The sequence below is a fragment of the Chiloscyllium punctatum genome, chromosome 17 (assembly GCF_047496795.1).
Source record: "Chiloscyllium punctatum isolate Juve2018m chromosome 17, sChiPun1.3, whole genome shotgun sequence".
Taxonomy (NCBI): domain Eukaryota; kingdom Metazoa; phylum Chordata; class Chondrichthyes; order Orectolobiformes; family Hemiscylliidae; genus Chiloscyllium; species Chiloscyllium punctatum.
Genome location: NC_092755.1, coordinates 44,788,501 through 44,811,168, shown reverse-complemented (window position 1 = coordinate 44,811,168; position 22,668 = coordinate 44,788,501). Strand labels below are relative to the sequence as shown.

Sequence of the window (22,668 nt, the reverse complement as noted above, 5' to 3'; positions counted from 1 at the left end):
TTGAGCTGTTCAGTCCCTATGGTGGTAGCTGTCCCCATAGGGCTGTTGGGAGGGAGTTATAAATACATTCATGTGTGACAGTTACAGTTCCAAGAACTGTTCTCCAACTGAGGTGGAAGGCGACATACCCTGGGCTCATTTACAACAATTGTTAATCAAGACCATTGGACAACTGGTGACCACCTTCCTCTCCCCTCCCTACTGAACTGTATTCAGAGCCTGGCCCTATGATGATCAATGTCTCCTGTGTTCCTTAGTACTCCACCCCTCAGTAACACCAGTCTTCTCATTTCAGGGTGTCATTCAGGTTTTATTCACAACTGCAAGAAACTTAAGCAACTTTCAAAATATACAATCTGCAAAACCATCTGAGGTGCAGTGAGGCAGGGCTGTTGGCAAATGATCACTAATGCACCAAGACCAGTCCCTTCTCACTTTCATTTTATATTGCCACTTTGCTTGGAAACAGCAATACTGTCAAACTGCATGTACTGAAGCATTCTGGTCAGCGGGAAGGGGTTTCACTTTTCTTCCTTGACTTACACCTTTCTCCCTCCAAGTGTCTCAGCAAAGCTCTGTTGCACCTATATTCTGTCAAGTCTGACCGCTCAGGATATTTTTCCTGACCTACATCAGTATTATCTGCCTCTCCGTCAGTACCGACAATGACAATGGCATTGCTCCTCTGTCCAGTAACTATCAAATGACAAAATGTTCATCCAATCATACACCAATATTCAGTGTGACTCCCTCTCCATTCTGAGACTGTCCTATGACCTCATTGCTATACTGGTGGGCATCAGCACCCAGAGCAACTCAACAGGATAGCAACATCCACACTAGGCAGGATGAGTGAATGAGACATCAGTCTGCATCTTACCTTCCGGGTAATACATCAGATCATTCTTGGCTTTATACTGCCAGGTCTCCACGCCTGCTTTTCCAGCTGTGATGGCATGGAACTTGGATGATGGCAGTGCCAGCATTTCTTCATGGTGCTGTAACAAGAAACCATGACACAGACATTCTTGGATAAGTGATAGATGAGAGACCGGTGTACTATCCCGCATTACACTGCAACACTTGGGTACCAGGGGGTGGGCTGCCCATTTACATTTCAGGTAACCATGTAGCAAAAAGATGGTATCTCCCATACCAGAGTTGCCCTCAGCTCCATCGCCACTGACAGATTCTAGGTACATATATTATTGGTATACCACAGGAGGCAGTCTGTTTATTCCAGGCCTGTTTAAAACCTTGAAAAGTCAGGCTTCTGCACAACTGAAGCAACGTGCCTTGCTGTGGGGGAAATCAAGATAAATTGAACCAACATCCCTCAGACAAGTGTGGAAGGCACAGTGTTGGACACGGTGGTTTCTGTTCATGAAGATGCAACACCACTGGCCTGCAACTCCCATTACCACCTACTAATTTACCAAAGATCTTGTTGCCCACGTCGAGCCGTCCATAAGCTGAGCAAAGAGAATAGGGTACGCAATTAAAACAGGACAAGTGGTCATACCTGCTTTGATTTTTCCTCAGCATCATACAGCCACACATGTTTGATTCTGTTCCTCTCTTCAGCAATCTCGATGATCTGATTGAAGGAGGCATTGTCCTCACTAGTGCTTCTGCCCAGGAAAGTATCCAGGGTCGGAAGCTCTTTCTCTTCCTTCTTCCTGTCCTTCTCTCCTGGAAAGAAACAGAGCAATTCCTGTCACTCTAAGGTGGATATGGGCACTGAGCTTAGCACTTTAATGCACCATGATTACTTTATTACACTCAATAGGAAAGAACAGTTTCTAATTATTAAAGAGACATGCATGCCACATTAGGATAACCACCTTCATCAGCTCTTGACATTCCATCTTGACAGGCTTTATTCCGTGATGATGGAGATCCTGCAACAACCTCTGGAGTTTCAAAAGTAGCGGGCGTGACATCTGCAAGAGACCAGAACAAAAACAGCGGAGTTTGATCTCCAGTCACACACTCACCATGCCCCCACCCCTGTGCAGTGTGAGAGCCATGTGCTCGTCCTGTGATAAACGTGAAACACTGCATCTTTTAAAAAGGTAGCGGAGAAATATTTGTTACTACTGAGCCATAAACTGACAATATCTTCACTTACAAGCTGCAGGAGTCCCGGAGTTTGGTTTGCGCAGTGATGAACCATATTTTATGGTTATTTCACGCATCTTTTCCATGTCGCCATTCTCTTCAGCCTCCAAATACTCTCTCTGAGCACGTAACTTTTCCACATCAGGAAAAAAGTCTCGTTGGATAATTTCCTCCAAATTCTGGTGGATAAAGTGCAAGATTCAGTGGATATAGAACACAGGCAAACGATAATACTGAAGGATTATGGAGTAAGTACAGAGATTGGGGATTGGATGCTAATTCACAAAGATCACTCAACCAGAAATTGGAATAATTTTGTTTGTCAAGTGCGTCTTCTGAGATTTTCTCAGAATTGCAATTGATTCTCAGAGGTTTTTTTTTGGTTTTTAGCAGCTTTTTTCCCCATTTTCATTAAAGCCTTTATTAGAAGATGCAGTCACAAAGTGACAATATCGCGTATTTGTGTTGACATATGAAGTATATAGACTGGCATAGAAGCAGCATTAGAAGAATTTATCAACGCACTCAATTAGCAACACTCTGTGAAAGTTAAAACCACAGTAAACAAGGAAAGTTTCGATTTCTCAGACATCACAGATTTTGAATTGGCAGGGGGCAACAGTATTACGTTAGAAACAATGTTAGAAGCAGTTAACATGAGCTTCTATAAACAAAACGCCATCACCCTAAACATGGATTCCATGGACTGGAGAGATCACAGTTGCATATTTGTCTCTAACACAGACACTGCACTTCAAGTAATTCATAGTGAGCCCTTGGAGACATGATAACATGTAAATGCAAATCTTCACAGAATAAAACTATTCAATAATGAGTAGCCCAATTGTTCTTTAAAATAGCATCCATTATATTTTCTCCCTATCATAGTTCCTGACTCAAGCAGCCTTAAGCTTGGGACTCCACATGGTTTTGCACAGAATTCATTAACTCAATTTTCCTGGTTCCCATTTAGCTATCAGTCCTTTTTTGAACAGTTTAAAATCTATTTTCCTGCTACATCCTCTCACTGTCACCTTGGCAGTCTTTGTCTCTCCTTTACAAAGGGTCTTCATCCCTCAACATCTCTTCACCCATGACAACCCTCTTTCCCCCACACTCGATGGCAGTCCTATCTTGGTAGTTCACCTCGCCCCATAAGATAGAGGAGCAGAATCAGATCATTCAGCCCAATGAGTCTGTTCCACCATCAGATTCGCCAATAAGCTTCTCAACACCACTCACCTACCTTTTCCCTGTAACCCTTGGTCGCCTTACTAATTAATAAACTCAATGACTTGTCTTCCACAGCCTTCTACAGCAATGAGTTACATAGATATACCGCCTTCTTACTGAAGAAATTCCCCTTCATCTCAGTTCTGAAGAATCGTCCCTTCACTCTGAGGCTGTGCTCTTGGGTCCTAGTCTCTACTAATTGTGGAAACATCTTCTCCATGTCGATTCTATCCAGGATTTTCAGTATTCTGTAAGTTTCAATGAGACCTCCCCCACCCCATCCTTCTAAACTCTATCGAGTACAGATGAAAGTCCTCAACCGCCCCTCATATGACAAGTCCTTTATCCTCTTTTGTAAATCTCCGAGATATTAAAGGGTGAATTTGCTCTGCTGACCTGTAGGAACCTGGATCTCCCGAGGCCACGGTGAGATGCCTCTGACTTACTGGTAGATTGTAAGGAATTTACATTCCCATCTCTTGGCATTCAGAGCCATTTACGTGGCTATGCTCTAGATATTCAAAAGCCATTTACATAGTCATCTCCTACCATTTACATTTTTATCCCCTACACAGAAATCAATAAGAATATTACAATTGGAATTTTGACTACTCTCTGTAGTTAAAAAGAAAACAATTTGCAACAGATCTGACCATGAAGAGATTAGATTAGATTACATTACATTACAGCGTGGAAACAGGCCCTTCGGCCCAACAAGTCCACACTGACCCGCCGAAGCGCAACCCACCCATACCCCTACATTTACCCCTTACCTAACACTACGGACAATTTAGCATGGCCAATTCACCTGACCTGCACATCTCTGGACTGTGGGAGGAAACCGGAGCACCCGGAGGAAATCCACGCAGACACGGGGAGAACGTGCAAACTCCACACAGTCAGTCAGTCGCCTGAGGCGGGAATGGAACCTGGGTCTCAGGCACTGTGAGACAGCCACCGTGCCGCCCACAAAAAACTGAAAGCACAAATGGATGATTTACATTATATTGTTTCTGGAAATGATGTGGTCACTGCATTGTGTCGAGTGGCATGTGACTGTGAGGGAGTGGCTGGGGTTGACTTGTGGGCATTACTGACTGTGATGTAAAGATTTTGTATAGAGGAAGAACTGTTTCCTTTGTTCAGAGAGCATGGCGAAGAGCGTTAGGAGTTTCTCCAAAGTCTGTTCTGTATAGTTCTTAATAAAATTTTACCTGTTTGCAGAAACTGGCATTTTGCAGTTGTATCAAGTGTGTAAGAATCTCAGAAAAAATAATACAACGCTCTTGACCGCCTCCTTCCTTTGATCCAGAGCCCAAAACTGCTCACTATATTTCAATACAGTCTGATAACAGCCTTATACAGCCTCAAAGTACATTTCTTCTCTTGTATTCTAGCCCTCTTGAAATGAATGCTAACATTGTACTTGCCTTCCTAACTGCCACTGAACCTATGTGTTAACCTTAATAGAATCTTAAACTAAGACTTCCAAGACCATTTGTGCTTCAGTTTTTCAAAGCCTTTCTCCCTATTGAGAAAATAGTCTACGCCTTAATCCCTGCCAAAATGCATAATGTCACATTTTCCCACATTGTATTCCATCTCCTCGCCTGTCCAAGTCCTTCTGCAGCCTCCACATTTCCTCTACACTACCAGTCACTCCACCTACCTTTGTGTCATCTGCAAAGTTCGCAACAATACCCTCAATTCTTTTGTCTGTATCGTTAATGTAAAATGTGAATAGTTGTGGTCTCAACGCTGACCCCTGCAGAACTCCACTATTCACTGCCTGCCATCCTGAAAAAGACCCTTTTATCCTCACTCTGCATTCTGCCAGTTAGCCAATCCTCTATCCATGGCAGTACCTTGCTCCTAACACCACGGGCTCTTACCTTATTTAGCAGCTGTTGTCCTTATCAAAAGCCTTCTGGGAATCCAATAAATCACATCCACTGACTCTCCTTAGTCTAACTTTGGACTCTGATGGAACCTTTCCAAATTAATGTTGAAAAGTTTATATCGATGTATCTACTGGGATGCAGTCAAGCAGGACTGGGGAATTGTTAACCTCAGCTCTATCAGTTTTCTCAGTAACTATTGGATATGCAACTCAAACTGAACACGTATTGGATCATGAACTATGACCTAAGAGATCTCATTAAAGACCTAATCTGGGAATGTTATAACTAAGTTTGTGTGCGCGTTAATATAAAGCTATTAGGCAAACTAGAACAAGAAAGCAGTCTAACAGAAATGTCTTCCACACTCTCAAACTCATTCATTAAATCATTATGAAGATCCTATCAGATCACCTTCAGCACCCTCCTCTTCAGCCTTTGCTGATGGGTTTTACCTAAGAACACAAGAACTAGGAGAAGGAGTGGGCCAGCTGGCCCCTCGAGCCTGCTCTACCATTCAGTAAGATGATGGCTGATCTTTTTGTGGCCTCAGCTCCACTTACCCACCCTCTCACCATAACCCTTAATTTTTTGAACAGTAAAGGAATTATCTTAGCTTTAAAAACATTCAATAAGGAAGTCTCAATCACTTCCCCATGCAGGGAGTTCCACCGATTCACAATCCTCTGGGTGAAGAAGTTCCTTTTCAATAGTCCTAAATCTGCTCCCCCTAATTCTGAGGGTATCTAATTTCTAACAGATCTCCCCTCATTTTGCCAAATACCAAACTTGTACCAGTTTCACTTGCCAATGGAAACATCCTCTCTACTTCTATCTTATCTATTCCCTTCATAATTTAATGTATTTCTACTGGATCCCTTCTCATTTTTCTAAATTCCAATGAATATAATCCCACTCTACTCAATCTCTCCTCTTAAGCCAACCCCCTCAACTCCAGAATCAACCCAGTGAACCTCATCTGCACCCTTTCTAGTGCCAGTACATCCTTTCTCAAGAAAGGAGACCAAAACTGCTGCATGCAACATAACCCCCCTGCTTTTAAACTCAATCCCTGTAACAATGAAGGACAAAATTCCATTTGCCGCCTTAATTACCTGCTGCACCTGCAGACCAACCTTCGGAGAATGTACAAGGACACCCAGGTCCCTCTGCGAAGCAGCATGCTGCAATTTCATAGCATTCATGTTATACTCCTTTTTACTGTTATTCCTACCAAAATGGATGAATTCACATTTATTAACATTGTACTCCATCTGCCAGATCTTTGCTCACTCACTTAAACTATGTCCTTTTTCAAAATTTGGAGATGCCTGCGTTGGACTGGGGTGTACCAAGTTAAATACCACACAACACCAGGTTATAGTCCAACAGGTTTAATTGGAAGCACACTAGCTTTCGGAGCGACGCTCCATCAGGTGATTTATCGGGTGATCCAATCACCTGATGAAGGAGCGTCGCTCCGAAAGCTAGTGTACTTCCAATTAAACCTGTTGGACTATAACCTGGTGTTGTGTGATCCTTTTTCAAAGTTTCACAGTCCTCTGCACACTTTGCTCTACCATTCATTTTGATACACTACACGTAGTTCCCAACTCCAAATCAGCTATGCAAATTGTGAATACTTGCGGTCCCTGCACTGATTCCTAAGTACACCACTAGTCATTGATTGTCAACCAGAAAAGCACTCACTTAATTCCCACTCTGCTTCCTGTTGGTTATCCTCTATCCATGCTAATAATTGCCTGTAACACCTTGCATCTTTTACCTTATGCAGCAGCCTTTTGTGTGGCACCTTGTCGAATGCCTTTTGGAAATCTAGATATGACAACGGGTTCACTGTGTTTGTACTGTCTTCATAGAATTTCAGTAGATTAGTTAAGCATGACTTCATGAACCCATGTTACGTCTGTCTAATGGGGCAATTTCTATGCAGATGCCTTGCTATTTCTTCCTTGATAATACAGTCAAGCATTTTCCCCACTGCAGAAGTTAAGCTAATGGGTCTATAATTGCCGGCTTTTGTCTACCTCTCTTTTTAAACAGTGGCATCACATTTGCTCAGTGCCAGTGGGTGCACAGAGAGGGGAGCCGGAAGGTAAGCAGAGACCAGTTTAAATTAACATTTTTCTTTTCATAGTCTGTTTTTTTTTCCCAACTAGGAGCGGGAATCCGGAAGTCGTCAACAGAGGCATCTGGGAAGGTAAGAGGTTTGAGTGGAAAAGGAACCCGAGACACTACACGTGTAGTGTCTCCCACCCTCCCTCCTCCACTAACCTAAAAAAAAGGATTCAGTCTCTGTGTCACTGTGTCTCTTAAAAAAAAAGGACTCAGGTGAGCTACTTAGTTTTCTTGTTTGGAGACTAAGTGTAGAGTTATGGCAGCGCAGGCAGTGGAATGTTCCTCCTGCAGGATGTTTGAGATAGGGATGACCACCGATGCTCCTGCCGACTTCACCTGCAGGAAGTGCAGCCAGCTTTGGATACTGTTGGGGGGGACGGCCTAGCAGGGTAAGCTGCAGTGACCGGGTCTCTGGCACGAGGTCCGGCTCTGAGGCCCAGAAGGGAAAGGGGGAGAGGAGGAGAGCGCTAGTTATAGGAGACTCTATAGTTAGAGGGACAGGCAGGCAGTTCTGTGGACATGGGCGAAACTCTCAGATGGTTTGTTGCCTCCTGGGTGCCAGGGTCTGAGACGTCTCGGACCGTGTCTTCAGAAGGGGGAGGGTGTGCAGCCAGAAGTCGTGGTGTACGTTGGCACCAACGACATAGGTAGGAAGAGGGGTGGGGAGGTCCAGGAGTTAGGCTGGAAGCTAAACGCTAGGATAGACAGAGTCGTCATCTCTGGGTTGTTGCCGGTGCCACGTGACAGTGAGGCAAGGAATAGGGAGAGAGTGCAGTTGAACACGTGGCTGCAAGGATGGTGTAGGAGGGAGGGCTTCAGATATTTGGACAATTGGACTGCATTCTGGGGAAGGTGGGACCAGTACAAGCAGGATGGGTTGCACCTGAACCAGAAGGGCACCAATATCCTGGGAGGTAGGTTTGCGAGCACTCTTCAGTGGTGGTTTAAACTAATTTGGCAAGGGGATGGGATCCGGACTTGTAGTCCAGCAAGTAGGTTAGCTGTTTTTCGGTATGTCCAAGAATGTTGGGAGCTGTGGAGAAGGTAGCACTGACAGGGAATACTTGCGGACACAGAGATGGGCTCAAGTGTGTATACTTCAACGCAAGGAGTATCAGAAATAAGGTGGGTGAACTTAAGGCGTGGATCGGTACTTGGGACTACGATATTGTGGCCATCACGGAAACGTGGATAGAAGAGGGACCGGAATGGTTGTTGGAGGTTCCTGGCTACAGATGTTTCAGTAAGATTAGGGAGGGTGGTAAAAAAGGAGGGGGTGTGGCGTTGCTAATTAGAAATGGTATAACGGCTGCAGAAAGGCAGTTCGAGTGGGATCTGCCTTTGGAGGTAGTATGGGCTGAAGTCAGAAATAGGAAAGGAGCAGTCAACTTGTTGGGTGTTTACTATAGGCCCCCCCAATAGCAGCAGAGATGTGGAGAAACAGATTTGGAAACAGATTTTGGAAAGGTGCAGAAGCCACAGGGTAGTAGTCATGGGCAATTTTAACTTTCCAAATATTGATTGGAAGCTCTTTAGATCAAGTAGATTGGACGGGGCGGTGTTTATGCAGTGTGTCCAGGAAGCTTTTCTAACTCAGTATGTAGATTGTCCGACCAGAGGGGAGGCCATATTGGATTTGGTACTTGGTAACGAACCGAGACAAATGATGGGCTTTTTAGTGTGTGAACATTTTGGTGATGGTGACCACAATTTTGTGACTTTCACCTTGGTTATGGAGAGACACGGGTGCGTGCAACAGGGTAGGTTTTACAATTGGGGGAAGGGTAAATATGATGCTGCAAGACAGGATCTGAGGAGCATAAATTGGGAGCATAGGCTGTCAGGGAAGGATGTTGTTGAAATGTGGAACTTTTTCAAGGAACAGATACGACGTGTCCTTGATATGTATGTACCTGTCAGGCAGGAAAGAGATGGTCGTGTGAGGGAACCTTGGTTGACGAGGGAGGTTGAATGTCTTGTAAGGAGGAAGAAGGAGGCTTACATAAGGTTGAGGAAACAAGGTTCAGACAGAGCGTTGAAGGGATACAGGATAGCCAGGAGGGAGCTGAAGAACGGGATTAGGAGAGCTAAGAGAGGGCATGAAAAATCTTTGGCGGATAGGATCAAGGATAACTCCAAGGCATTTTATGCGTATGTGATAAACATGAGAATGACGAGAACGAGGGTAGGTCCGATCAAGGACAGTAGTGGGAGACTGTGTATTGAGTCGGAAGAGATAGGAGAGGTCTTGAATGAGTACTTTTCTTCAGTATTTGCAAATGAGAGGGACCGTATTGTTGAAGAGGAGAGTATGAAACAGACTGGTAAGCTAGAGGAGATACTTGTTAGGAATTGGGCATTTTGATAAACCTAAGGATAGACAAGTCCCCCAGGCTTGACAGGATATATCCTAGGATTATGTGGGAAGCAAGAGGGGAAATTGCAGAGCCGTTGGCAATGATCTTTTCGTCTTCACTGTCAATGGGGGTGGTGCCAGGGGACTGGAGTGTGGCGAATGTTGTGCCCCTGTTCAAAAAAGGGAATAGGGATAACCTGGGAATTACAGGCCAGTTAGTCTTACTTCTGTGGTAGGCAAAGTAATGGAAAGGGTACTGAGGGATAGGATTTATGAGTATCTGGAAAGACACTGCTTGATTAGGGACAGCCAGCACGGATTTGTGAGGGGTAGGTCTTGCCTTACAAGTCTTATTGAATTCTTTGAGGAGGTGACCAAGCATGTGGATGAGGGTAGAGCAGTGGATATAGTGTACATGGATTTTAGTAAGGCATTTGATAAGGTTCCCCATGGTAGGCTTATGAGGAAAGTCAGGAGGCATGGGATACTGTGAAGTTTGGTCAGTTGGATAGAGAACTGGCTAACCGGTCGAAGTCAGAGAGTGGTGGTAGATGGTAAATATTCAGTCTGGAGCCCAGTTACAAGTGGAGTTCCACAGGGATCAGTTCTGGGTCCTCTGCTGTTTGTAATTTTTATTAATGACTTGGAAGAGGGAGTCGAAGGGTGGGTCAGTAAATTTGCCGACGATACGAAGATTGGTGGAGTTGTGGATAGTGAGGAGGGCTGTTGTCAGCTGCAAAGAGACTTAGATATGATGCAGAGCTGGGCTGAGGAGTGGCAGATGGAGTTCAACCCTGTCTAGTGTGAGGTTGTCCATTTTGGAAGGACAAATAAGAATGTGGAATACAGGGTTAACGGTAGGGTTCTTAATAAGGTGGAGGAGCAGAGGGATCTTGGGGTCTATGTTCATAGATCTTTGAAAGTTGCCACTCAGGTGGATAGAGCTTGTAAGAAGGCCTATGGTGTATTAGCGTCCATTAGCAGAGGGATTGAATTCAAGAGTCTTGAGGTGATGTTGCAGCTGTTTAGGACCATAGCAAGGCCACATTTGGAGTTCTGGTCTCCTCATTTTAGGAAAGATGTGGAAGCTTTGGAGAGGGTGCAGAGGAGATTTACCAGGATGTTGCCTGGAATGGAGAATAGGTCGTACGAGGATAGGTTGAGAGTGCTAGGCCTTTTCTTATTGGAACGGCGAAGGATGAGGGGTGACTTGATAGAGGTTTATAAGATGATCAGAGGAATAGATAGACAGTCAGAAACTTTTTCCCCGGGTACAACAAAGTGTTACAAGGGGACATAAATTTAAGGTGAAGGGTGGAAGGTATAGGGTGGATGTCAGGGGTAGGTTCTTTACCCAGAGAGTGGTGGGGGGCATGGAATGTGCTGCCTGTGAGAGTGGCAGAGTCAGAATCATTGGTGACCTTTAAGTGGCAATTGGATAGGTACATGGATGGATGCTTAAGCTAGGACAAATGTTCGGCACAACATCGTGGGCCGAAGGGCCTGTTCTGTGCTGTATTGTTCTATGTTCTATGCTATTTTCCACAGAGTGCAGTGAACTTTGTAAAATCACCACAAGTGCATTTACTATTTCTCCTGCCAACACTTTTAGCATCCTGGGATGCATTCCATCCCCCCCTATACCTTCCACCCTTCACCTTAAATTCATGTCCCCTTGTTACACTCTGTTGTACCCGGGGAAAAAGTCTCTGACTGTCTACTCTATCTATTCCCCTGTCTACCCTTAGCTCCATTAGCTTGCCCAACACTACCTCCTTTCATGATTATGATTGTTTCCAGGTCCTCACCTATTTTTGTCTCAGTCAATGACTGGCATGTTATTCATGTCCTCCACTGTGAAGACCAACACAAAATACCTATTCAATGCCTCAGCCATTTCCACAGATTCCATAACTAAATTCCTCTTCTCAGACTCTAAACAACCAATATTTACTTTCGCAACTCTTTGTTTTATGTAATTCTAGAAACCTTTGCTATCTGTCTTTATATTGTGAGCTAGTTTATTCTCATAATCTATCTTACTTTTCTTTATATTTCTTTTTGTGGCTTCCTGTTCACGTTTAAAGCTTTCCCAATCTTCTAGTTTCCCACTGATCTTGGCCAGTTTGTATGTCTTCTCTTCCAATTTGATAGCCTCCCTTACTTCCTTAGATACTCGTGGCAGACTATCCTTTTCCTACAGTCCTTCTTTTTCACTTGTATATGTTTTTGATGAGCACTTTGAAAAATTGCTTTGTAAGTCCTCCACTGTTTATCAACCATGACACCATAATAGTCTTTGCTTCAAGTTTACTTTAGCCAATTCCTCAGTCATCCTGTTGTAGTCTCCTTTAAGGTATTGGATTTTATCTTCACACTCTCCATCTGTATTCTAAATCCACCCATACTGTGGTCACTCCTTCCAAGAGGATCCCTAACTATGACATCATTAATTATTCCGGTCTCATTACACAGGACCCGATCTAGGAGAGCTCGCTCCCTTGTCGGTTCCATTACATTGTTTTTTTGAACACTATCACAGATACATTCAATGAACTCCTCCTCAAGGTTACCCTGACTGACCTGGTTCAAACATAACACGCGTAGGTTAAAATCCCCCATGATAATTGTTGTACCATTTTTATAGACATTAGTTATTTTGTTGTTTATTGCCCACCCAATGTGATATTATTATTTGGTGGCCTATAGACTGCACCTATCAGTGACTTTTTCTTCTTAGAATTTCTCATTTCCACCCAAATGGATTCAACTTTATTCGTCATAGAACTTGATTAGATTAGATTTCCTACAGTGTGGAAAAAGGCCCTTCGGCCCAACAAGTCCACACCGACCCTTCGCAGAGTAACCCATTCCCCCTCTGACTAATGCACCTAATAATGATGGACAATTTAGCATGGCCAATTCACCTGACCTGCATATCTTTGGAATGACAGGAAACCGGAGTACCCGGAAGAAACCCATGCAGACATGGGGAGAATGTGCAAATTCCACACAGACAGTCGCCAGAGGCTGGAATCGAACCTGGGACCCTGGTGCTGTGAGGCAGCAGTGCTAACCACTGAGCCACTGTGCTGAACTTATATCACCTCTGACCACTGCCCTGATGTCATCCTTGAATATCAGAGCTACACCACCTCTTTTACCTCCCCATCTGGCCTTCCAAATAGTCTGATATCTCTGGATACTTAATTCCCAGTCATGACCATCCTGCAACCATGTCTCTGCAATGGCTAATAAATCATATTAATTTGCAATGATTTGTGCCATTAACTCAGTTCTATACCTTTCTGCTCAGTGGTTTTTGTATCTTCTCTTACTGTCACCATCAAGAAGGGTGGGTGGGCAGGTAGGTGATGCAGGAGTCCCCTATCGCTATTCCCCTCCAAAACAAGTGCACTGTTAGCCATACTGTTGGGGGATGGTCCCTCTGGAGAAAGCAGCAGGCAAGTCAGTGGCACCAAAATTGACTCTGTTGTACAGCAGGAAGGGTCGAAGTGTAAGCTAGTGGTAGCAGACACTACAGTCAGTGGTAGAGATAGGCCTTTCTAGATGGAGAATGGGAAAAAATTGTGGCTGTTTGAGCTGCTTCTTTTTTGAGGTATTTTCAGTGTTGGAGCGGATTTCCTCAAATCCTAGAGGCATTAATTACTGCTTTATAAGCTGTTGCATTGTTTTGGAACTTTGGAAAAAAAAGATCAAAACACTGGCACTTTAAACGAGGAGAAAGAGACAAAGCAGTGTCCATGTGGGAGGTGCAAAATAGAGAAATAAACCTACACAGCTGCCCGACCCAGCAGTAAACCAACCTGCACAGCTGTCTGACCCAGCAGTAAACCAACCTGCACAGCTGCCTGACCCAGCAGTGAACCAACCTGCACAGCTGCCCGACCCAGCAGTAAACCAACCTGCACAGCTGCCTGACCCAGCAGTAAACCAACCTGCACAGCTGTATGACCCAGCAGTAAACCAACCTGCACAGCTGTCTGACCCAGCAGTAAACCAACCTGCACAGCTGTCTGACCCAGCAGTAAACCAACCTGCACAGCTGTCTGACCCAGCAGTAAACCAACCTGCACAGCTGCCCGACCCAGCAGTAAACCAACCTGTACAGCTGTCTCACCCAGCAGTAAACCAACCTGCACAGCTGTCTGACCCAGCAGTAAACCAACCTGCACAGCTGTCTCACCCAGCAGTAAACCAACCTGCACAGCTGTCTCACCCAGCAGTAAACCAACCTGCACAGCTGTCTCACCCAGCAGTAAACCAACCTGCACAGCTGTCTCACCCAGCAGTAAACCAACCTGCACAGCTGCCCGACCCAGCAGTAAACCAACCTGCACAGCTGCCCGACCCAGCAGTAAACCAACCTGCACAGCTGCCTATCCCAGCAGTGAACCAACCTGCACAGCTGTCTGACCCAGCAGTGAACCAACCTGCACAGCTGTCTCACCCAGCAGTAAACCAACCTGCACAGCTGCCCGACCCAGCAGTAAACCAACCTGCACAGCTGCCCGACCCAGCAGTAAACCAACCTGCACAGCTGCCTATCCCAGCAGTGAACCAACCTGCACAGCTGTCTGACCCAGCAGTGAACCAACCTGCACAGCTGTCTGACCCAGCAGTGAACCAACCTGCACAGCTGCCCGACCCAGCAGTAAACCAACCTGCACAGCTGCCCGACCCAGCAGTAAACCAACCTGCACAGCTGCCCGACCCAGCAGTAAACCAACCTGCACAGCTGCCTATCCCAGCAGTGAACCAACCTGCACAGCTGCCTGACCCAGCAGTAAACCAACCTGCACAGCTGCCTGACCCAGCAGTGAACCAACCTGCACAGCTGCCTGACCCAGCAGTGAACCAACCTGCACAGCTGCCTGACCCAGCAGTGAACCAACCTGCACAGCTGCCTGACCCAGCAGTGAACCAACCTGCACAGCTGTCTGACCCAGCAGTAAACTAACCTGTACAGCTGTCTGACCCAGCAGTAAACCAACCTGTGCAGCTGTCTGACCCAGCAGTAAACCAACCTACACAGCTGTCTGACCCAGCAGTAAACCAACCTGCACAGCTGCCCGACCCAGCAGTAAACCAACCTGCACAGCTGCCTGACCCAGCAGTAAACCAACCTGCACAGCTGTCTGACCCAGCAGTAAACCAACCTGCACAGCTGCCTGACCCAGCAGTAAACCAACCTGCACAGCTGCCTGACCCAGCAGTAAACCAACCTGCACAGCTGCCTGACCCAGCAGTAAACCAACCTGTAAGCTGCCTGCCTCTGCTGTTTGGTTTAAAGTATCTCTGGACATTGGAGTTGGTCTAAGAAAAATAAACAAACAGTGAAATTCATAACTGACATTGGAGAAACCCAGTGAGGGAGCTCAAAGCGGGGGAGCAGTTAAGTGGTCAGTTTTAAAGAGCAACCTTACACTTTTTTGGAAATCTACAAGACTGAGCTATAGGGAGATGCTGAAAAGGCTGTGCTGTTTCCCCTGGAGCGTCAGAGGTTGAGGGGGTGACCTTAAAGAGGTTTACAAAATTATGAGGAGCATGGATAGCATAAATAGACAAAGTCTTTTCCCTGGGGTCGGGGAGTCCAGAACTACAGGGCATAGGTTTAGGGCGAGACAGGAAAGATATAAAAAAAAAGAGACCTACGGGGCAACGTTTTCACGCGGAGGGTGGTATGGGTATGGAATGAGCTGCCAGAGAAAGTTGTAGAGGCTGGTACATTTAAGAGGCATTTGGATGGGTATATGAATAGGAAGGGTTTGGAGGGATATAGGCCGGGTGCTGGCAGGTGGGACTAGGTTGGGTTGGGAGATCTGGTTGGCATGGATGGGTTGGATCGAAGGGTCTGTTTCCATGCTGTACATCTCTATGACTCTATGAGTCGAGTGGATTATCTTTTGATTATATATTTGTCTTGAGATCTGTCTCTGGATTAAAATTTTAAAATATAAAACATAGGTACTGGAGCAGTGTTTTTACAGCAATAAGATTGGGCCATTTTCTTGGTCTGTAGATTGATAAAGTGCAAAATGGCCTTCAGCAGAATGATATGCTCTTCCTGTCGGATGTGGGAGTTTCTATGTTACTGATGATAATGTCTGCAGGAAATATGCTTGGTTGCGAATTCTATTGGATCGCATGGATGGGGTGGAGCAGCAATTAGAGGAGTGAGAAATTTACAGGAACAGGGCTGTGATGGTTGGCAGTTGCAGGAAGGTAGAAAAACTGCAGGTACAATCAGGTAGATGGGTTACCCTCAGGAAAAGTTGATGAGGGAGGCAAGTAGTGCAGAGGTCTCCTGTGGCTATCCCCATTTCAAACAAGTTTTGGATTCTCAGGCACTACAGCCAGGTTTCCGGTACCGAGGATGGCTCTAATGTAACGAGGGGTGCATCAGGTTCCAAGGAATCGATTAGGATACAGGACTCTCTCGTCAGAGGCACAGACAGATAGCAGAATGGTGTATTGCCTCCCTGGTGCCAGGATCAAGGATATCTCAGGCAGGTGCAGAATATTCTCAAAGGGGAGAGGGACCAACAGGAGGTTGATGTACACATTGGAACTAATAACACAGGAAGAAAAAAGGTCAAGATTCTGAAGAAAGAATTTAGGACATTAGGCAGGAATTCAAAAATGAGGTCTTCGAGGATAATAATATCTGGATTTCTCCCAGTACCACGAACTAGTGAAGGTATCAATAGGAGGATAGAGCTGATGAATGTGTGGCTGAAGATCTGGAGAAGGATTCATCTTTTTTAGATCATTGGAATCTCTTCTGGGGTAGAAGTGACCTGTATAAGAAGGATGGATTGCATCTGAATTGGAGGAAGACTAATATACTGGCAGGGAGATTTGCGAGAGCTGCTCCGGAGGATTTAAACTTGTACGGTCAGTAGGACCCAGAGAGATAGCTAGGAAAGAGATCAATCTGAGACTGATACAGCTGGGAAAAGAAACAATTCAAACATTCAGGACAGGCAAGAATAAAGCAAAGAATGAGGTAGGACTGAAATTAAACTGTATTTATTTCAATGCAAGAGGCCGAACAGGTAAGGGAGATGAACTCAAGGCATTGTTGGGAACATGGGACTGAGATATCACAGCAATTGCAGAGACGTGGCTCAGGAATGGACAGGACTGGCAGCTCAATGTTCCAGGGTACAGATGCCATTGGAAGGGAAGAAAAGTGGGGGGGGAAACAAGACAGGAGGGGAAGTGGCATTTTTGATTAGAAATAACATTATGGTTATACTTAGGGAGGGTACGTACAGGGAAGATGTTTGGGTGGAACTGAGAAATAAGAAAAGGATGATCATCTTATTGGGATTGTACTATGGATCCCCGCTCATCCCCTACAAAAGTCAGCAGGAAATTGAGAAACAAATTTGTAAGGAGATCTCAGTTATCTGGAAGAATAATAGGGTGGTTATGGTAGGAGTTTTTAATTTCCCGAAAGTAGACTGGCACTGCCATAGTGTTAAGGGCTTGGATGGAGAGAAGCTTGTTAACTGCGTGCAAGAAAATTTTCTGATTCAGTATGTGAATGTACATTCTCCATTTTTGGATCATTGGAATCTCTTCTGGGGTAGAAGGACAGATTGCGCCTGAATTGGAAGGAGACAACTGGCAAGGAGATTTGCTAAAGCCATAACCTTGACCTCCTCTTGGGAAATACGGTCAGGCAGGTGACGGAGGTCTCCGTGGGGGCACACTTTGGGACCAGTGTCCATAACACTATTCATTTTAAAACAGCGATGGAAAAGGAAAGACCGGATCCAAAAGTTAAAGTTCTAAATTGGAGGAATGCCAATTTTGATGGTATTAGACAAAAGCATTCAAAGCATTGACTTGGGGGTGGGGGAGGGGAGGGGTGTTCCCAGGTAAAGGGACAACTGGAAAACTTGGAAGCCTTCAAAAATGAAATTATGAGAGTCCAGAGACAGTATATTCTTGTTAGGGTAATGGGCAAGGTTGCTAGGTGCAAAGAATGCTGGATGATGAGAGAAATTGAGGTTTTGGTCAAGAAGGAAGCATATGTCAGGTATAGACAGCAGAGATCCAGTGAATCCTGAAAAGAATACAAAGGCAGTAGAAGTATACTTAAGAGGGAAATCAGGACTGCAAGAAGAGGACGTAAGAAAGCTCTGTCAAATAGAGTCGAAAGGAATTCTACAAATACCTGAAGGACAAAAGAGTAACTAATGAGAGAAAAGGACCCCTTAAAGATCGCAAGGCCACCAATGTGTGGAACTGCAATGAATGGGGGAGATACTAAACTAGTATTTTGCATCAGTGTTGCTGTGGAGAAGGATCTGTCAGATAAAGAACATGAGGAAATAAATAGCAACATTTTGAAGAAAGTCCATATTACAAAGGTGGTGGTGCTGGATGTCTTAAAATGCATAAAGTTAGATAATTCCCTAGGACCTGATCAAATATACCCTAAAACTCTATGGGAAGCTAGGGAGTTAATCGCTGGGCCCTTTGCTGAGATATTTGATTCATCGCTAGTCACAGGTGAGGTGCCGGAAGACTAGAGGTTGGTTAATATGCTAAGCAAAGTCAAGGAAACTATAGACCAGTGAGCTCGACATCAGTGGTGGGCAAGTTCTTGGAGGGAATCCTGAGGGACAGTATTTATATATATTTGGAAAAGAAGGGACTGATTAGGGATATCCAACATGGCTTTGTGCACAGGAAATCACGTCTCACGAATTTGATTGAGTTTTTTGAGGAAGTAACAAAGAGGATTGATGAGGGCAGAGCAATTGATATGATCTATATAGACTTTGTTAATGTATTTGACAAGGTTCCTTATGATGGACTGGTTAATACATGGTATACAAGGAGAACTAGCCATTTGGATATAGAACTGGCTTGAAGGTAGTGGAAGATTGCTTTTCAGATTAGAGGCCTGTAACCAGCGGTATGCCACAAGAATCGGTGCTGAGTCCACTGCTTTTTGTCATTTATGCAAATGATTTGGATGTGTACATAGTAGGTATAGTTAATAAGTTTGCAGATGTCACCAATATTGGAGGTGTAGGGGACAGTGACGAAAGTTACCTCAGAGTACAATGGGATCTTGATCAGATGCAGTTTAATTTAGATAAATGTGAGGTGCTACATTTTGGAAAGGCAAATCAGGGAAGGTGTTGTACAGTTAATGGTAAAGTCCTAGGGAGTGTTGCTAAACAAAGAGACCTTGGAGTGCGGGTTCATAGTTCCTTGAAAGTGGAGTCACAGGTAGGTAGGATAGTGAAGCGGCACTGGTATGCTTCCCTTTATTGGTCAGAGCATTAAGTATAGGAGTTGGGAGGTCATGTTGTGGCTATACAGGACATTGTGGTTAGGCCACTTTTGGTGGATGATACTGCATGTTACAGCTGTACTAACAGAGTACATTTTGGAATGCTTATCCAGCAGGGACATATGGATAGAAATTAGGAATAAGAAAGGTGGGAGCACTACGATGGGGTTATATCATAGACCTCCCAATAACCAGTGGGAACTAGAGGAATAGATATATAGGCAGATCGTGGAAATATATAAAAACAACAATGTTGTAGTGGGTGATTTTAACTTCGCAAATATTGACCGGGATTTCTTACTGCCGCAGGGATCTATTCTGGGACCTCTGCTCTTTGTGATTTTTATGAGCGACTTGGATGAGGAAGCAGAAGGGTGGGTTAGTAAGTTTGCCAATAACATGAAGGTTGGAGGAGTTGTGGACAGTGTGGCGGGCTGTTGTAGGTTGCAACGGGACATTTACAGGATGTAGAGCTGGGCTGAGAAGTGGCAAATGAAGTTCAACTTGGAAAAGTGTGAAGTGATTCATTTTGGAAGGTCAAATTTGAATGCACATTACACAGTTAAAGGCAGGATTATTGGCAGTGTGCAGGAACGGAGGGATCTTAGGGTCCATGTCCATAGATCCCTCAAAGTTGCCACCCAAGTTGATAGGGTTGTTAAGAAGGTATATGGTAGGTTAGCTTTCATTAGCAGGGGGCACTGAGTTTAAGAGCCATGATGTTATGCTGCAGCTTTATAAAGCCCTAGTTAGACCGCACTTGGAATATTGTGTTCAGTTCTGGTCACCTCATTATAGGAAAGATGTGAGGAGGATACAGAGAAGATTTACCAGGATGGTGTCTGTGCTGGAGGGCACATCTTATGAAGAAAGGTTAACTCAGCTTGGGCTTTTCTCATTGGAGCGAAGGACAAGAGGTGACTTGATAGAGGTGTACAAGATGATGAGAGGCATATATAGAGTGGATAGTCAGAGACCTTTTCCCCAGGGTAGAAATGTCTATCATGAGGGGACATAATTTTATGATGATTGGAGGAAGTTTTAGGAGAGATGTCAGTGATGGGTTCGTTTTGTAGAGAGTGGTGGCTGCGTGGAATGCACAGTGGTAATGGTGGAGTCAGAAACATTAGGGACATTTAAGCTACTTGTGAATAGACACATTGTTGATAGTAGAGCAAAGGCTATGTCAGTTACTTTGACCTTAGAGTAGGATGAAAGGTCAGCACAATATTGAAGGCCAAGGGGCCTGTGCTGTGCTGTACTGTTCAATGTTACCCTACAGCATGTTGGTGGAGGTGACATTGCAGAAAACATTAAAGGTTGATAAGTCCCCAGGGGTTGATAGGATCTATCTCAAGTTACTGTGGGAGGCAAGGGAGGAAGATTGTTGGGGTCTTGACAGAAATCTTTGTATCCTCTCTGCCATAAGCAAGATCCCAGAAGACTGGAGAATAGCCATTGTTGTTCTTTTGTTTAAAAAGGGCCACAGGTACACTTCAGGAAATTATGGACTGGTTAGCCTTACATCAATGGTAGGGAAATTATTGAAAAAGATTCTGAGGGACAGGATTTACTTGCATTAGTGATAGTCAGCATGGCTTTGTAAAGGGAGAAGTCTTGACTCTCAGATTTGATTTGAGTTTTTGAGTAAGTGACAAAAATGACTGTTGAGAGTCGGGCAATAAATGTTGTATACATTGACTTTTCTAAAGTATTTGACAAGGTCCCTCCTGATAGGTTGGTCCAGAAGATTAAGTCAAATGGGATCCATGTTGAATTGATAAGTTAGATAGAAAACTGGCTTGGTCATAGAAGACAGAAGGTAGTTGTGGAGTGTGTTTTTTTGAGTGGAAGTCCATGAAAATTATATAGAAATGATTTGGATGAAAATGCAGATGTCTAATTTGTAAGTTTGCAGATAAAGCAATAATTAGTGAGGAAGGTTGGCAAAGGTTACAGCAAGATATACAACAGTTGGAAAGGTGGGCAAAGAAATGGCAAAAGGAGTTTAATCCAGACATGAGTCAGCTGCTGCATTTTGGGAGGTCAAATCGTGAGGACACTTAGCAGCATTGATATGCAGAGGGATCTTGGGATGTAAATCTGTACTTTCTTAAAAGTAGCAACACAAGTGGATAAAGTGTTCAAAAAAAATGTATACATGCTTGCCTTCATCAGTGTTGGCATTGAGCACAAAAGTTAGCAAATCTGTTGCAGCTGTATAAAGCTTACGTTCGGCCACATTTGGAGCACGGTGTGCTTTCACTGTCACTAGACAGGACTTCTCTCTCCCACTGGCCTGGCAACTCACTCTTCACTTGCAACTTTATCTTACTCTCACCCCTATCCCTTACCAGTTCCATATTAACAGCAAATGCAAGAGGAGCTACTAAGAGATTCTGCCCATTTTACCTGCAAGGACTGATTAGGGATAGTCAGCATGGCTTTGAGTGTGGGAAATCATGTTTTACAAACTTGATTGAGGTTTTTGAAGAAGTAACAAAGAGGATTGATGAGGGCAGAGCAGTGGACATGATCTTTATGGACTTCAGTAAGGCATTCAACAAGGTTCCCCATGGGAGACTGGTTAGTAAGGTTAGATCTCATGGAATACAGGGAGAACTAGCCATTTGGGATACAGAACTGGCTCAAAGGTAGAAGACAGAGGGTGGTGGTGGAGGGCTGCTTTTCGGACTGGAGGCCTATGAACAGTGGAGTACCACAATAACTGGCGCTGGTAAATGATTTGGATATGAACATAGAAGGTATAGTTAGTAAGTTTGCAGATGACACCAGGTGTAGGGGACAGTAAAGAAGGTTACCTCAGAATACAGTGAGATCTTGATCAGATGGGTCAATGGGCTGAGGAGTAGCAGACGAGTTTAATTTAGATAAATGCGAGGTGCTGCATTTTGGAAAAGCAAATCAGTCCAGGACTTTTACACTTAATGGCAAAGTCTGAGGGAGTGTTGCTGAACAAAGACCTTGGAGTGCAGGTTCATAGTTCCTTGAAAGTAGAGGGTGCAGGTAGATAGGATAGTGAAGGTGGCATTTGGTATGCTTTCCTTTATTAGTCAGAGCATTGTGTATAGGAGTTGGGAGGTCATGTTGCAGCTTTACAGGACATTGGTTAGGCCACTGTTGGAATATTGTGTGCAATTCGGTCTCCTTCCTTTTGGAAGGATGTTGTGAAACCTGAAAGGGTTCAGACAAGATTTACAAGGATGTTGCCAGGGTTGGAAGGTTTGAGCTATAGGGAGAGGCTGAATAGGTTGGGGCTGTTTTCCCTGGACCGTCTACAATGCTAACCCCTTATAGAAGGTTTATAAAATCATTAGGGGCATGGGTAGGATAAATAGACAAAGTCTTTTCCCTGGGGTGGGGTGTGTCCAGAACTCGAGGGCATAGGTTTAGGGTGAGGGGAAAGATATAAAAGTGACCTAAGGGGCAATGTTTTCACGCAGAGGGTTGTGTGTATATGGAATGAGCTGCAAGAGAAAGTGTGGAGGCTGGTACAATGACAGGGTATATGAATAGGAAGGGTTTTGAGGGATATGGGCCAAAAGCTGGCAAATGGGACT

General features: G+C 44.5%; 1 protein-coding gene across 1 annotated transcript in view; it reads right to left on the bottom strand.

Moving 5' to 3' along the window:
• ess2 (ess-2 splicing factor homolog) overlaps positions 1–22,668 on the bottom strand; it is a 67,418-nt gene that overhangs the window by 17,787 nt on the left and 26,963 nt on the right. Inside the window, exons 2-5 of the mRNA XM_072587030.1 lie at positions 2,132–2,300; positions 1,845–1,943; positions 1,523–1,692; positions 881–998 (exon numbers count right to left, since the gene is read on the bottom strand). Of these exons, the coding sequence (XP_072443131.1) occupies positions 881–998; positions 1,523–1,692; positions 1,845–1,943; positions 2,132–2,300 (556 nt within the window). The remainder of the gene's footprint in view (positions 1–880; positions 999–1,522; positions 1,693–1,844; positions 1,944–2,131; positions 2,301–22,668) is intronic.